Source organism: Typopeltis vanoorti, chromosome 13, assembly GCF_054136105.1.
Source record: "Typopeltis vanoorti isolate ZY-2024b chromosome 13, IOZ_Tvanoo_1.0, whole genome shotgun sequence".
Lineage (NCBI taxonomy): Eukaryota > Metazoa > Arthropoda > Arachnida > Uropygi > Thelyphonidae > Typopeltis > Typopeltis vanoorti.
This window is the reverse complement of record NC_143561.1, coordinates 48,774,845-48,791,131: the sequence shown is the minus strand read 5'-3', so window position 1 is coordinate 48,791,131 and position 16,287 is coordinate 48,774,845. Positions and strand designations below refer to the sequence as shown.

The following is a 16,287-nucleotide window of genomic DNA, read 5'->3' as shown; positions in this document are numbered from 1 at the left end:
CTGTACAAACTCATAAAATTTAACATGCCAGTTAAGTTAACGAAAATCATTCACTCGTACCTAAAAGAAAGATATATGCAAATAAAAATCAATGAAACACTATCATCCAGACGAAAGGTATCGGTTGGCGTTTCTCAGGGCTCCCTTCTGGCACCTCTCCTGTTCTCAACCTTCATAGCGGACATCCCTCGGAACCCAAGAACAACAATCACTGCATTATATGCAGATGATACTACAATACTGGCAAGATCTATGAGCCCAAATCTGGTAAAATTAGAAAACTACAAAGCAGCATTCATATAATAGAAAAATGGCTGGCAGACTGGAGGATCCATGTAAACCCCGAAAAAAGTTCAGCAGTACTGTTTTCCAGAAAGAGAATCCACAACATGGATGACATTCACCTCTTAGGTGTCAAGATCCCATGGCAGAATGACATCAACTATCTCGGAGTAATACTCGATAAAACTCCGCTTCAGCAATCACATAAAGCACACACTGCCTCAAAGACATCGAAAGTAATCCCTACGATCAACAGGAAAAGCAAACTGGACACAAAAACCAAGCTACTCATCTACAAGATGGTAATACGCCCGGTTATGACATACGCATCCCCTGCATGGAGTCATACCACGAACACAAACATCCAAAAAGTACAGAGAATACAGAATAAATGCTTGAGGATGATCTTAGACGCCCCCTTGGTACATCAGAAACTCAAAAATCCACAGAGAAATCAACATCCCTTACATCTCCTCCCTACTCCTAGATCTTGCTGAGAAGTTCTTCGCCACAACAAGCAACCACCGAAACCCGTTGATCAAGGAAGCTTCAGAATATAACGAAGAGGAAAGGTACAAACTCAAAAGGCCAAAGTCCATCCTACACCCAGCTGAACACAGCTAAACTCACAGCCATCACGTGACGAACCTAAAGCTCATTAAACAATCCACTCAAAATACTCCTTTTCTGTTTTGTTGGATTTTTTTTTTCTTTTTAGAGAAAGTACGGAATAATATTTGATTATAAATATTAGCTAAACCTACAAATCAGTCAACTGTCTACTTATCACATTATATTAATGTTAGGCTTTAAGATAAATTTTTATAAAAGTTCTTAAATACAAATCGTTTTGTTATCGGCAAACAATGAAAGAAGCGCCCCCTCACCGAAATAGATGTAAAAATAAAATATAAAAGTTCTTAAAATACAAATCGTTTGGTCATCGGCAAGCAATGAAAGAAGCGCCCTCTCACTAAAATAGATCTAAAAATAAAACAAAATAAATCAGTAAAAATTAGCCTGGTGCAGATTTCACATATTGCATTTCTTATTATCATTGAAGATGATGATGAGGTTGATAATTTTAATAATTTATAGTAATAATTATTATAAAATTGCCGTGAACGTATTTGAAGAACAAGAATTATTGGAATTAGAAGGGGAAATCGTCTTTTATGGAAGTGGGAGTACGTAAATTAAGAATTTCATGTTTTTTTTTGTCAAATACCAGTATATTGTCTTTAATTTTGCCAATAATGGAATAAAATAACATTTTGAGTTTTTAACGATTTAAATGACTCCCTAGTTTATTACAGCCATATACCTAAGTATATATCAGTACGAGCTAAAAGATTTTCCCATAAAGATATTTATTGCCTTTCTCGAAAGCTTTTAATGTTGTAAACTCTTTAAGAGCCTCTTCGTAATCTGTTGTTTAGTGTTTCTACTTTAAGTGTACTTCTTCGCCATAATTAATGGACCCTTTAATTACAAGAAGCTACTGAGACCAAGAAAACATAAAAGTTCAAACACCAATAATGTCCTCCAAGGAGTATTTGAACGGAGGTTGTCATTATCTGACTTTTATTGTCTCAAGTCCAAAAATCCTAACTGATGGCGTGCCTATAAAATATTACACTGCTTCTAGTCATAGCCCCAATAGACTGTTGTCCCAGACAATTCAAACCAATTAATTTATCCTACAAGAAGTTTTTTTTTTCTTGTTATTTATTGTACCAAGAACATTTGGATGTTAATTATAGCACTAACTGAAACTGTGTCGCTTACAATCTCTCTATACAAACATCTGTGTACTACAGAATTTTATTGTTTTGTCCCTCCCTTTATAGCTCTATATACTCCGGAAGCTGATGCAAGGGGACGAACTTAATCCAAAAGCACCTCTAGGGAACAATTTTAGACCTCCATTATCCTTGAACCAGAGAGCTGTTAGGACCAATATAGATTTTAAGAGAGAGGAGGTAGGTGTTTTTTTTTTTTTTTTCTTTTCTTAATCGATTGTGACATAAATGAGTATCTTTTGATTAGTCAATAGGGAATAGAAGTTTTATAGTTTGATTTGTAGCAGTTCGCTTGGCAAGTTATAGCGGTTGAGGTTAGTCCCTAGGCAACTAAGGTTATCTTGCGTTCGTTAGTATTTGTCATTTGTGGGTATTCTCAAACAGAGTTGATTGGCGGATGAAGATGATCCCATCCTCAATCTGAAACAGGTTAAATCAATTCTTTGCTGGGAAGGATAGAAACATAGATAGATAGAAAGTTATTTGTATCCATGATAAATTTAGTTCTGACCGTCCTGTTTTGCGACTGTACAATGCAGGATTTCAAAACCAAATCCAGGAAAAAGGATAGTTAATTCTTATCCCCCCCCCCCCAAAGTATTTAATGAGTGAATTTAATGAACGAGACTTGCTACCTAACCTTTAATTGTCGTGATAAAGGTTTTTCCAGTCCTAGATGGATTCAAACCCACATCTTTCCAGCGAAAAGAACATTGTTAAAACCGACTACACTAAGGAGGTTCTGTCATCGTAGCACCCACATGTTTTACCCGTATCTACATGTCATAAACTTATCTCCATGGTAACCACTAATTGTTCATACAAAGAAAAAAAAAAAAGGAGAAATTTTTGAAAAGTCTGCGCATGCGTTTCATTTAGACCTAAACGATAAACTTAAGTGTAAAATAAATATCTCGCAGGCAACAAAACGGTGGATAAAATTTGATAGATTACTTTTGCTTACCGAAAAATCTAATCAAAATGTACAATGATTTTTTTTTTCTTTTATCGAAAGAGGCAGAATATCCAAATTACTGTAAGATCTGAAGATGGAATAAAAAAAAAAATGTCAGCTTCAACCAACTTCCTGCTTACGATTGTTTCTGTTGGCAATATAAGATAACCCATCAACTAGATGAGTAAAGTATTAAGGAAGAAAAAAAATAATAAAAGAAGAAAAACACCATTTACATTCTCTCTCTCTCTCTTTCTCTTTCTCTCTGTCTTTTTTTTTTATTCTGCAGGAAGTGGCATAGTCAAGTACTTGAAGATGAGTGCGGAGGTGAAGGTACGGAACTAGGGAAGATAGAATGCGTTGAAAAAAAAAAAAAAAGAGGGGGACATTTTCCGTTTACAATCCTAATGTAATGAGCTATGTTATGCTTGAATAAACTTAATAATTTAGTTCCTAAGCCGGGAACTCTCAAATACACCATTAGAATGCATTTTCTCGGTAATACTTGAAGGGCAAACGTGGAATTTTAAAAATCTAATTAATTTCTTGGTCGAGAACGTTTATTGCTTAAATGGTGCAGTGCAACGATCAAACCTTGCATTTTATTTATGGCGAATGGCCTGAAGAGGATTTTGTGTGAGAAATAGATCGTTAGACTTGATTTAATTTTTGCTGATCACGGTAGGTTGTGCATGGTCCACACAAGAGGAAGGTAGTTGGATTAAATTGTCTTCAGACGTGGGTCTGAGCTGACTTTTTTTTTTATTTTTTTACGAACAGACTTATTTATGCCCAACGTAGCAAAAAAAGAGAGATTTGTTCTTCAACCATCCATTAAAATAGCTTGAAAGAATAACTAAAAATGCTTTTATTGCGTTTCTATTGGATATATTTATGAAGGAAACATAAGTGATGTTTCCAGCAGTCGTAAAATATAAATATTAACTTAAATCGTTGCATGCTATTTCCTGCCAAATCGGCTTTTGGATGAAATAATTGCCTAGCACATCCTTGTAACTATTTCTGTGACGTCATCTTCTATGTTTTCTTTCTCTGTACGTAAAAACACAAATCTCAATTTTAAATTACATTTGAATGCACCTCTTATTGCATCAGAAGTTATTATTAGCTATCCGATCTTCTATCGAATTAGGTAGGGTTTAAAAAGAAATCTAGTTTTCCAGTGGAATTCAACCGTTATGTTACAAAGATAAATTCTCTGAAAAATACGGTAAATTGTAAGCATTTCTTTATGCTGATTCAGGGCCTTTGTGTATGATTATTTTTTATACAAATCTCGGGCCGGTGTAAAACGTTGTGTATTTGGTTATCATTGGTATTCTTGTAAGTAGACGTGGCTTCAATGGTAGCGATATTAATATAAATAAATAAAATAGTAAGCAAATAATATAAAATTTTAAATAACAGGTATGCATTGAATATTAGTATTAACAACTATTATTATTATTATTTTTTTTTTTTTTTTCAGTCGAAAGCCTGCCCTACGATGTATAAAGACATGAGGTATCAAGGTACGATAAAACTATATATTTTTTCAGTCGAGTACTTTTTTTTTTTTTTTTCAAATATCCATAATTCAATTAAGTCAAGTTTTTGCATCACTTGTTACCTTTTTAAACAGAGGAATTTAAGTTGATTTTAAAATAATCTAAACGATTTAAGTATACTTTTGATAAATCAATCAAATAAGGCTTATTGAAATAAGATTTAAAAAAAAATCTTACTTTCAGATATTTTTATATTAAGAAATAAGACTTATTTTATTAGTATTATATTATTAAATATAAATTAAAATATATATTATATTAAATATAAATCAAAATTATGTATTTATTAAATATAAATTAAAACTATGTTAAAGTCCTTAAAAGGACTGGCTAGATGGGCGAAGCAAGAATGCTTTTCATATTCTCCGTTGTCTGAAGAGGAGAGTGAAGGATAGGGTGTTATTGAGCTATATAAAGCTCTGATCATGGCGGGAGGGTAACAGCAATAGCCCAGCCTTAGTTAGAACTTCATTGGCTACGGCATTGCCATCCATTACCCTCCCAGGGTACCCATTTTAATCGCTTCGTACGACATGCATGAGCTATATTGGGACTAATACGTAAGTAAAGCCTTCTGTAAAAATTAGAACGATCCCTAGACCACTCAATAGTGGCCGAAAGATCGTCCAACTCAGCGTTGGTTCCACTCAGTAACGCCCCCCCCCAACCACCACTGAGCAGAACCGCACATATTCGAGGGAGAAGCATCCACCGACAAAGCCCCTCACAGGCCACGCCGGAGAACACCCTCCCCAGAGACTCAAAATGCTTTCCCAGGGCAACCCCCCCGAAATCCAGCCCCCCCTCACTGGGAGCAACATTTCGGAAGAAACCTGAGAGAGCAAAACTCTGCTTCTATGTCAGTCGCCTCTTACGACACGCATAGATTACGTTGGGAATACTTAAGTAAAGCCAACTCTGAAAATTAAGATGATCCTTAGACCACTCCATAGTGGCAGAAAGACCGTCCAACTCAGTGTTGGCTCCTCTCAGTGACAGGCTCCCCCACCACCGAGCAGAACCGCTCATATTCCGGGGAAAAGAATCCACCAACAAAGCCCCTCACCGGAGACTGAAATTGCTCCCTCAAGGCAAAATCCTTAAGCGAGCAAAACTGAAAACTTTCGAAACTCAGCGTCTATTTTAGTCGCTTCTTACGACACGCATAGTTACGTCGGCGCTATTCTTATCCTGGTCACCACACGAGAATAAAACTATGTTAATATAAATATATATATATATATATATATATATATATATATAAAGGATTGCCTTAAAAGGGCGAAGCAAGAAAACTTTTCATCTTCCCCGTTATCTGTGGAGGACAGTGTAGGGATAAGGTGTTATTGAGCTATTAAAGCTCTGCTCATGGCAGAAGGGTAACAGCAATAGCTGATAGCTGAGCCTCAGTTAAAACTTCATTGGCTACAACATTGCCATCCATTACCCTCCAAGGGTATTAATCACCCCATCTCACGGTCGATCTCATAAACTACGTTAATCTTAAAGTTCTTAAAAGAACTGGGCGATGGACTGAGTCCTTGACTCTTTATCCCGTCATCTGAATGAAGAAAATCTGTGTGGATGAGATGTTATTGAGCTAAAGAGCCCTAGTCATGGCTGGGTAACGGCAATAGCCGAGCCTCAGTTAAAACTTCATTGGCTACAGCATTGCCATTTATTATTACCCTGGAAATCCTAAAAAGGCGATAATCATAAACTACGTTAAATATAGATATTACATTACATATAATTACCTTATTCATTATATATATTAGTGTAATTCTTATTATAGGTAAAAGTATATTATTTTTGAAAAAATTAAAATAAATTATACGGAAAAATTATTATAATATTAGTTACAAATATTTTATATAAAAATGTATGGAAAAAATTTATTTATTTATCTTAATTTATTAAAATACTTAAAATAACAATTCAGCATATTTATATATGACAAATATTTTGAATAGATAATTGGACATCTTTATGTATGACATTCAATGGTTACTTCAAGTATTTTAACAAATTATAACCACTTTTCTATGAATTTTAATATAACATATTCGTAATCAAATTTTAAAAAAAAATTATTTGTTATATTTTATTTTTAGATTTTTATTGTTCTTCATAATAAAAATATTTTAATCTAAAATATTGAAAAAAATATTTTAAAAATTAAAAAGCTATTTAGCATATATTTATAAATATTTATAATAAATTTAATCATTTATTCATTTACTTTTGGAATGGAGATAATAAGTTCCAAATTTTATTTCATTTAATTGAATCTTGCAATTATTAACTTTTTTTTTATTAAAAAATGCTATTAACTGCAAAAAAATTTAGTTAATGTATTTATTTAAATTTTTAATAATAAAAATCACTTTTTAATTATTTTTAGCACACAAATGGAGCAAAGTCCCTTGATAGTTCATGATGCCTTAGCAGGACTATCCACACCACCACATATCTCTAGACTTCTTCCTTTTATTCTTCTTAAAAAAACTCCAGAGGGTGCCTGGAACTTCGACTGTCATTCATATTACTATTTTTGACTAATGCGTCCTCCAGTTCATGCTTTGTTTTGTATCATCCACACAATGATCTTCGGGAGATGAATTTTTCGTTAGTTGCTATTTATCTCAGTGCCAACAGACTAACATCTAGTCCCAGTGGCTCCCCCCGTTATGGTACATAAAGACGATTATTTCAAATTACCAGTGTGATGTTATTGTGTGTGTGAATTTTTTGAATGAAGGCATCTTTTCTGCTTGACTGAAATTAAATCAACAATCCTATCAATTACTGAAATGTGGGAACTCGTATTAAAGAGTGGTGTCTATAAATTTCGTCTGGACTAATTCTCTGAGAGATAACTTCTATTTTCTCAGGGTAAGTATACTAAAATTCGACTCATTTATCACACTTTGTTGTACGGCATATGAAAATGATGAGTTTTATATCCTTTATCTCAGAGTAGCCATGGAACGTACGTGTATAAGATAATGTATAAGTCTTACATTCTGATTAAGGGCAGAGAAAAATAGAACACTTTTTAACATTCGCGATACAAATGTAAATTAATTGATTGAATTCGTTATCAACCCAGAATTGTTTTAAACATTTATCCCATTTATTACTTAAATACCAATCTTTTTCCAGCATGCTATAGTTTTATCACTTTAGCTGCCATTGTTTGCGCACGTGAACTAGCTCAAGCGATCAGATTCCAATGCTGAGCCAGCAAAAGAACACTATTCTAGCGTACGTTCTTTTTTGTTTTTATTTCTTTCTTTTGCTGGCCTGGTTCTAATCCTTCTGTCGTCCTGGATATTTTGTGATTTCTTTAGGAGATGAATTTTATCGCCTGGTGTGAAACTACCAGCCTGCTTATTGGAGGCTGGTTTGAAAATTGGTTCAATGTTTGATCTCTAAAGCTATGATTCTTAAACTGTGGGTCGAGACCCCCCCCCCCCGGCAAAAAGATTCTGGAGATGGCAGCAAACATTGAATAAGTTAAATATTTATTATAGAAGTATTGAAATTATTATACGTTAAAACCCTTCATTCTACCTTTGTCTAATTCTTATTTTCATTAGCAAACGTAAAGTTTGTAAACTATAAAAATTAATTGCATAATATTAAATATAATTGTGGGTGTAAAAGTAAAAATCTAATCAATCTTAACCAGTGCTGCCAGGGTGTGTGTGTGTATATATATATATATATATATATATATATATAGTATATTTAGTATATTTATGACCAATTGCCTGTTCTGAGGGATGAAAAACACGAGTTATCCGGAGAAAAAATCTTCTACCTCCGCATGAGACCGGTTAACTCGCCTTTAGTCGGATGATACCAGATAAAGGTTCCTCACGTCATGGACGAGAATCAAACCCAGGACTTTCCGACCAAAAGGGGGTTTCCTCTATACCGATATAAAGGAGGCTCCATATAAAGAAAATAATCAAGTCAGACTAGTTTGTCTTATTTATTTGAGTCTTCATTCTTTGTTTCTTGGAGAATAAATGGGACTTCAAAATGTTCAATTTTTAGTCTCTAGAATTAAGATTTCCAGCTTATCTAACTCTTAATATATCCACAGTGCCAATGCTAATGTATCATCTGTTTTTAACCTTTCGCGGGTGCGAATTAACCTCTCCCCTATATATTCTCCTTATTGATTTCACTGCAGTTACAAACGACCATCAGTAACTGATGGACGCTTGTACCCGAAGATGGCAAATAGAGATTTTGTTGTTGAGCACAGCAAATTAAAATAATAATAATAATAATAATATAACTTGAAACATAACTTGAAGTAAAAATTTAATAATTTAGCTATGCAAGTTCATTATTATTAATAAAGTCCACTAGTATTCAGTTAAACTTCATTAGTACTTTTTTTTTTTTTTTTTAAATAGTACATTATGTTAATACTACAAGAAAAGGCTTATTTTCCAGATAATTATAAAACGGAAAAGATTTTCGCAGGGCCTTACTTATGCACAGGCGCACGAGGATTTAGCTGGAGGCCACGAAAAAGTAGGGCAAATTTAAGGGCCTCAAACAATGAGGGATCCCTGAGCACTAACGCCAGGGTCACATTCACCGGAAAAAAAAAAATCACTTGACTGATCCATCCACGAAACATAACTTGATTAAATAAATAATTTTTTCTTTCTTGTCTTTTTTTTTTTTTTGATGGATTTTAAACGTCAAGGCCAGCGAACAAAATCAATGTTAATTATAATTATAATTAAGAATCGCTTGGTTTATTTATCGAGTTCTCTGCAGGTATATCAAATGTTTGCATTAAGTGACAATGAGTTCCCAGTGTCAAATAGCGATCTTGTTGTTGAGCACAGCAAATTAAAATAATAATAATAATAATAATAATAATAATAATAAAACTTAAAAGAGTAAGTGCCTCTATTCCCTTTTGGAAAATGAAAATATATTAAATGATTCATATTTTTAAATATTAAAGATTGCTGTTCACTTTAGTGGAATTTTACATGCAGTTTTTTGTGAACTTTTTTTTTTCGATTAAATTTTCCTTGAAGCATAAAATACAGTGGATAATTTTTAATGATTATAAGATAGAGGATGAGTCGTCACGCACTAGTTATATGGTGAATGGGTGAGGACTGTAACGCAATATCCCATTCTGTTGCTGATGTTATTCTACATGTTCCAAGTGTCTTTTTCCCGTTAGAAACAATCAATGCAATTATATTTATTGACTTAGGATAATGCTTTCCAATTAGAAACTAATACATAAATAACATTATCTACTTTTATCGTGTTCCTAAATTAAACAATTGAATTCTTTACTTTTTTTCCCCCCAGCGTATCTTGCGGACCTCCTAAAATTCTCTAAATAGATTAATACCTTCAAGAGGGTCCTCAATTTTTCCTGACTGTATCTGACACAGGAGCTTAGAGAAAAAATTACAATCGACTGCCATTTCAGAGGGAAAAAAAACTCATAGAACAACTCCAATAGGATATTTTCGTTCTGTAACCAGGAACTGGGACTTTGGTTCGGTACTTCCACTTAAAAATGGATAGAAAGAAAGAAAAAGATTCATTTGAGGGACTTCCGATTCAAGAACTCCGTTCCTAAGGGGCTGACTGTGTCCTGTGACTTGGGTCACGTGAAGTAAACTGTTAAGACTCACCAGGAGCCGTGTGTATGCGCACGTGTGTGAGATACACCCGCCTGTATTTCACAGCTTTGTACTCTCTGTGTGTGTGTGTGTGTGTGTAGGTAGAGCGTAGATCATCATGCTCTTTACCTTTTATACTGAAACATGTAAAATAAAAACCAACACTCAGTCAGAATAAAGAATACCGAATTTCATGTGTTGTTTGTCTTTATTTAAAACAGCAAACATGGTTTTTAAGATATTAAGAAAAAAGTGTCTGAGATGAAATTTCGTTATATTCTACATAAAAAGTTTGTTCCAGGAACAAGTGACACTATCTGTAAATTATGAAAATTTTCTCTGATATAATAATGTAAATTATATTTTAATTTAAAAATAAAATTTATAATTTAAAATTTTAAATATTTTCTAAAATATTTAAAAATTTGGAAAACACCTTTATATTTTATATATCATAATATTATAATAAGTTTGTAAAATTATTACGGTGAATTATGATTATTGGATTAATGGTCTAGAGTCCTTTTTAGGACTTCCAAGGTAACAAATAGCAATTCTGAACCGAGGAAGTAAACTGAGGTTCGGCTGTTGCTGTTATCCTGGGTGTGAGTTTTTGAGTTCGCTCCCTTGGGGTTTTTGCCTTAAGGGAGCACCTTGAGTCTCCGGGGAAGGTGTTCTCCGGCAGGGCCCGCTGAGGGGTTCTTGTCGGTGAATTATTTTCCTCGGAATTTGAGCGGTTCTGCTCAGGAGTCGGGGAGCCCATCGGGGTGCTAGGATGGGGCGGCCGACACTGAGTGGAACCAACGCTGAGCGGTTCTGCTTAAACGGGGAGCCCGTCGGGGTGCTTGGACGGGGCGGCCGTCAATGAGTGGAACCAACGCTGAGACATGGACGGTCTTTCGCCCACTATGGAGTGGCCTAGAGATCGTCCGATTTTTTGAGATTTTACCCTTTACTTACTAATCAGGACTTCCAAGGTAACAAATGGCGATGCTGTAGCCAATGAAGTTTTAACTGAGGCTTGGCTATTGCCGTTACCCAGCCATGACTAGAGCTTTTTAGCTCAACAACACTCCATCCATATACAGATTTACTTCATTCAGATGACGGGATAAAGAGTCAAGGACTCAGTCCATCTCCCAGTTCTTTTAAGAACGGTGAATTATTAGAATGTTGATAAGTGATTTATGATGAGAAGGATGAAATCCCCGGAGGGTAATGTATGGCAATGCTGTAGCCAATGAAGTTTAACTGAGACTCGGCTATTGCTGTTACTCCCTGGGACACAGAGATTCGAGAGTTTGAGTTCTCTTAAGGTTTTTGCCTTAAGGGAGCAATTTGAGTCTCCGGGGGAAGTGTTGAAGGGCTTTGTCGTCTGTGGATGCTTTTCTTCAGGATATGAGCGGTTCTGCTCGGTGATGTGGGAGAAGAACCGCTCCCCCATCATCGATGGGGGGGAGGGTAACGGGGAGCCCGTCACTGAGTGGAACCAACGCTGAGATGAAATAAGGACGGTCTTTCGGCAACTATGGAGTGCTCTAGAGATTGTCCGAATTTTTAGAGTTCGCCTTTACTTAAACATCGGTGATTAATACCCTTGGAGGGTAATGGATGACAATGCTGTAACCAATGAAGTTCTAACTGAGGCTCGGCTATTGTTGTTACCCTCCTGCCATGATCAGAGTTTTAATAGCTCAATAACACCTTATCCCTACACTGTCCTTTAAAGATAACGGGGAAGATAAAAAGCATTCTTGCTTTGCCCCTTTAAGCCAGTCCTTATAAGGACGGTGGGACCAGGGTTAGTGATCTGAACAATTAATTGTTTGAAAGAAGGAAGTGATTTTATTGACAGTGTGATCGAGTATAGAGACTTTGAATTAGTGTTCCACGATCTGGATTGACTACTGTGTAGAGAAATATCTAAAGTAAGTCCCAACCAATTTTGTAGCAGTATATAGCTTCGTGACAATGGAAAAACCACTTAATTTCGAAGACATATACAGGAAATTCCTAAGGCTAGGAAAACTGTTTAAAGATAATGATAACTGGCCAGGGAAGGTTAAACTATACGAGTCATTCCCACCCCCCCCACACAAAAGTTGAATCTGAATGGCCGACCCTCCTTAATCTTTACTCTAAAGTAGATGAACCCGATGGCATTGATGAAGACGAGGAAGACATAACTGAGGGGAGCAACGCAACCGTTCCCCCACCCGAAGCTCCCAGTCAGGTGGATCCCCTCCCCGGAAGAACACACACTAGTAAAAGACGTAGGACTGCGAACAACCAAATGGAAGAAGAAACACCCGCACAAGACAAAAGGGGAAAGGTTTCCCCCAGTAATCCTTCGCGAAAAAGGTAAATGGACCACTGTAGCACGCAACCTCAGACAACACACAACATAGATTACTCCTGGGCCAAAGATACGGATGAAGGGGTTAAAATCCAACCCACAGATTACAGGTAAATTACCAAAATAATGAACAACTGCAAGATTCAATACCACACCTTTGTCCTAAGCAGCGAAGGAAACCTCAAAGTGGTACTCCGACGGGTAGCCAAAGGCATAACTCCCGAGGAGATTACAACAGATCTCACACAACAGGTCCTAGCCCCAATCAAGGTCAGCCGGATGCTCAAATCCGACAGACGACCGATGCCACTAGTGTTGGTTGAGGTCCACAACACTCAAAGACGAATCTATGAGATAACCGCCGTCTGTGGCCTTAAGATAACAACCGAACCACTCAGGAATAGGGCATCAGCAGGGCAATGCCACCGTTGCCAAAAGTTTGGCCATGCCCAAAAATTGTGCAAAGCCGAGTTCAGATGCCTAAAATGTAGAGAGAACATCAAACCATATCATGCACTAAGTCAAGAACCACACCAACCAACTGTTGTAGGTCCCACCCAGCCAACTACAAAGGATGGCACCACCATCTCAAAAATCGCGAGGCTACAAGGTCCATCCAACCTTTCCCTCTCAGGACCACTCGAAGCATCTCGGCTGACAAGCCATCAAATCAACAAAACCAAACCCTAACCAAAAAAGTCAAGAAAGGGCTCAATCCCCCCACCAAAACCTATGCAGAAGCAGCCTGCCCAAAGGACACAATACACAGCAACCAAACAGGCTCCAGCATCACAGCAATACTGACTGCATCACCAGCCACTGATTTATTTATTTATTCATATGGAGTTTCCTCCCTTTTCTCCCCTGTACCTATTGGAGCGAGTTGAGTCCCCTCATGGGGGGTTAAGTATTCATGGCTGTAGACCCGTGTGTTCATGGGACGGCTGCCTGCATGCGGGATGAAAAACCCCAGATAAACTGGGGGAAAAAACCCGCTATCCATGCCCAATATGCTGCAGGAATTCAGCAGAACCAACCAAACGCCATCCTTCACAAAGAGATTCCTGCAGGGGAACCCATTCCATACTGACAGCACTGAACAATGAACAAAACTAAAATAAAACCCAACTTCAGCCTGGAACACCAACGGCCTCACCAGCAAGACACTAGAACTACAAGAATTTGCACTCAGACGCAACACGGACATAATGCTGTTCAACGAGACCCACCTGAGAACTGCCAACAACCCACAAGTGAGAGAATACACCATGTACCGAACGGACAGACTCAGCACCAGAGGGGGAGGCACTGCCATCTTATCAAACCCTACCTCCACCACAATGTCATACCCAACCAACAGACCACCAACCTGGAGATACAGGAATAGAAGTGCACACAAACAATGCAGGAAGCCTCAAGATATATGCCGCCTACAACTTACCAAGCAACCCTCTTCTGACAGCAGACCTGATGCCGTCCTTGGCACTACAGACCCCCACCATCATAGCAGAAGACTTAAACGCCAAGCACACAGCCCGGTTCAGCACTGCCAACAACAGAAGTGGCCGCATACTACACAACTACACTCATTACAGCCATCACGGCAGATCAGATGTACTCGCCATAGCAATCTTCAGAAACATCAGTTACCAGTACCAACTAGAGACGATCAACGAATTATCATCTGACCACATCCGAATCCTGCTCAAACTTGGCACGCAAGACCAACTGTTCCCCCCCCCTCCTGCACTCTTTCATAGCATGGGATAAGCTAGCCAAAATCCTACCAGAATACAATTGGTCCTGCACCCATCATCCACTAAAAAGAAGAAATAGACGAAGCAGCAAGCAATCTAACAAACCAAATCAAAACAGCACTAGAAGCAGTCACCAAAATCACAGCCAACCACCCGACCAGACGACTTCCTGAAAACATCATGGACCTAATCAGAACAAAAAACAAAGCCAGGAAAAGATACCACCACACAAGAGCTCCACAGGACAAGAAAACTCTGAGCAACTTGAACAACCAAGTCAGAAAAGCACTTCAAAACCACAGGAATCAGGATTGGGACAATAAACTATCATCATCAACTCAGAAGATCACACAATATGCAAATTTCTGAAGACCCTACGCACCAAACACACTTCCCGCCCCATGCAAACCGCGCACCGAACTGCATACACTGATACAGAAAAAACCGAAGCAATAGCAGACAACCTAGAAAAATAATAAAGCCCATCATACGACAACATAAACATCAGCCACATTTATAAAATCCACCAGCAGGGCAAACGTATCTTAAGGCTGACCACAGGCAAGGCAGAACGCATCACTCCTACTACTCCAATGGAAATAACCAACATCATAAAACATCTAAACAACAAAAAAGCTCCAGGTCCAGATGGCATTACGAACAGAATAATCAAACTGCTTCCTCGAAAGGCTATTGTGTACCTGGTTAACATAACCAGGTGCAATACTGAGGATACAACATTTCCCCACTGCATGGAAAACCGCCGACATCATTCCAATAAAAAAAAAAATCCAGGAAACAATCCGCAACTCTCGCAAAGCTACCATCCCATCAGCTTGCTATCCAACTAAGGAAAGATCTCTGAAAAAATCATCCTCTCAAGACTACAAGAAAAATAAGACAAACTAGCAATCATACCAAACGAGCAGAAGAACACAGCACAGTACAACAAATATACCGACTAGTGGAACACATCACACAGGGATAAAACTGGAACCTGCATACAACTGCGGTATTCCTGGATGTTGCCAAGGCCTTCAGGCTAACGTCTCCAGGACATCATCACAACTAGAGAAATGGTTCTCGGACTGGAGAATACAAGTAAACCCTCACAAAAACTCATTCATTACTAATTATATGAAGAGCCAAAGGCTCCGCACAGTGATCGGAACTTGCTCCATCCTTGCTATGAGTTGCCTCAGTGTTGCATTACCAAAAGGACTACGTGTTGCGCTATCCAGGTATTTGCTTACGCTTGGACTCGCCGAACTTTATATAGTTTCTATATTCGGCACGAAACTCTTTGAGTTAGTTATTCGGCTATAAAACAATATGGGATGTAATATCCCTTAACTTAAATAAACTCATTCTTTATATTATAATATTATGTTATAAATATTATAACATAATATTAAAATAAATATTATGTTATAATATTTATTACAATAAAATAAAATAAAATGGAAAAGAATAATTAAAAAAATTATCACGTGCTGTATTGCTGTTGAAGTTTTATTATTATTATTTTTTTAAAATCATTTATAGAGCCTTACTTAATAATTTTTGGTTTCTAGGTAAGAGGTAGCTTGATAATCAACGAAAAGTATTTAATGTAAATTATTGGTTTAGTAATTAAAATATGTATTGCTTATGCATAGAAAGTTTTATAAACATGAACGTGTATTGTCACTGTCAACAACAATGTTCAATTCTGTTAGAATTTATAATTTACTTTTAAATTTAAAAAATAATGAATATAGAATATTAAAAAAGTTATATATTTAAATGAAATTATCAAAAATATTATTATTATTTTTTCAAATATTTAATTTTACAACAGATTTTAAAAATACACCTTTAATTTTTTAGCATAGTTTTTGTATTAC

General features: G+C 36.7%; 1 protein-coding gene across 1 annotated transcript in view; it reads left to right on the top strand.

Annotated features, from left to right (window-relative positions):
• LOC150100126 (carbonic anhydrase-related protein 10-like) overlaps nt 1-12,967 on the top strand; it is a 79,577-nt gene extending 66,610 nt beyond the window's left edge. The window contains exons 7-9 of the mRNA XM_090402599.1: nt 2,133-2,264; nt 4,529-4,571; nt 12,786-12,967. Coding sequence (XP_090258725.1) covers nt 2,133-2,264; nt 4,529-4,571; nt 12,786-12,967 — 357 coding nt within the window. The remainder of the gene's footprint in view (nt 1-2,132; nt 2,265-4,528; nt 4,572-12,785) is intronic.
• The last annotated feature ends 3,320 nt before the right edge of the window (nt 12,968-16,287 follow it).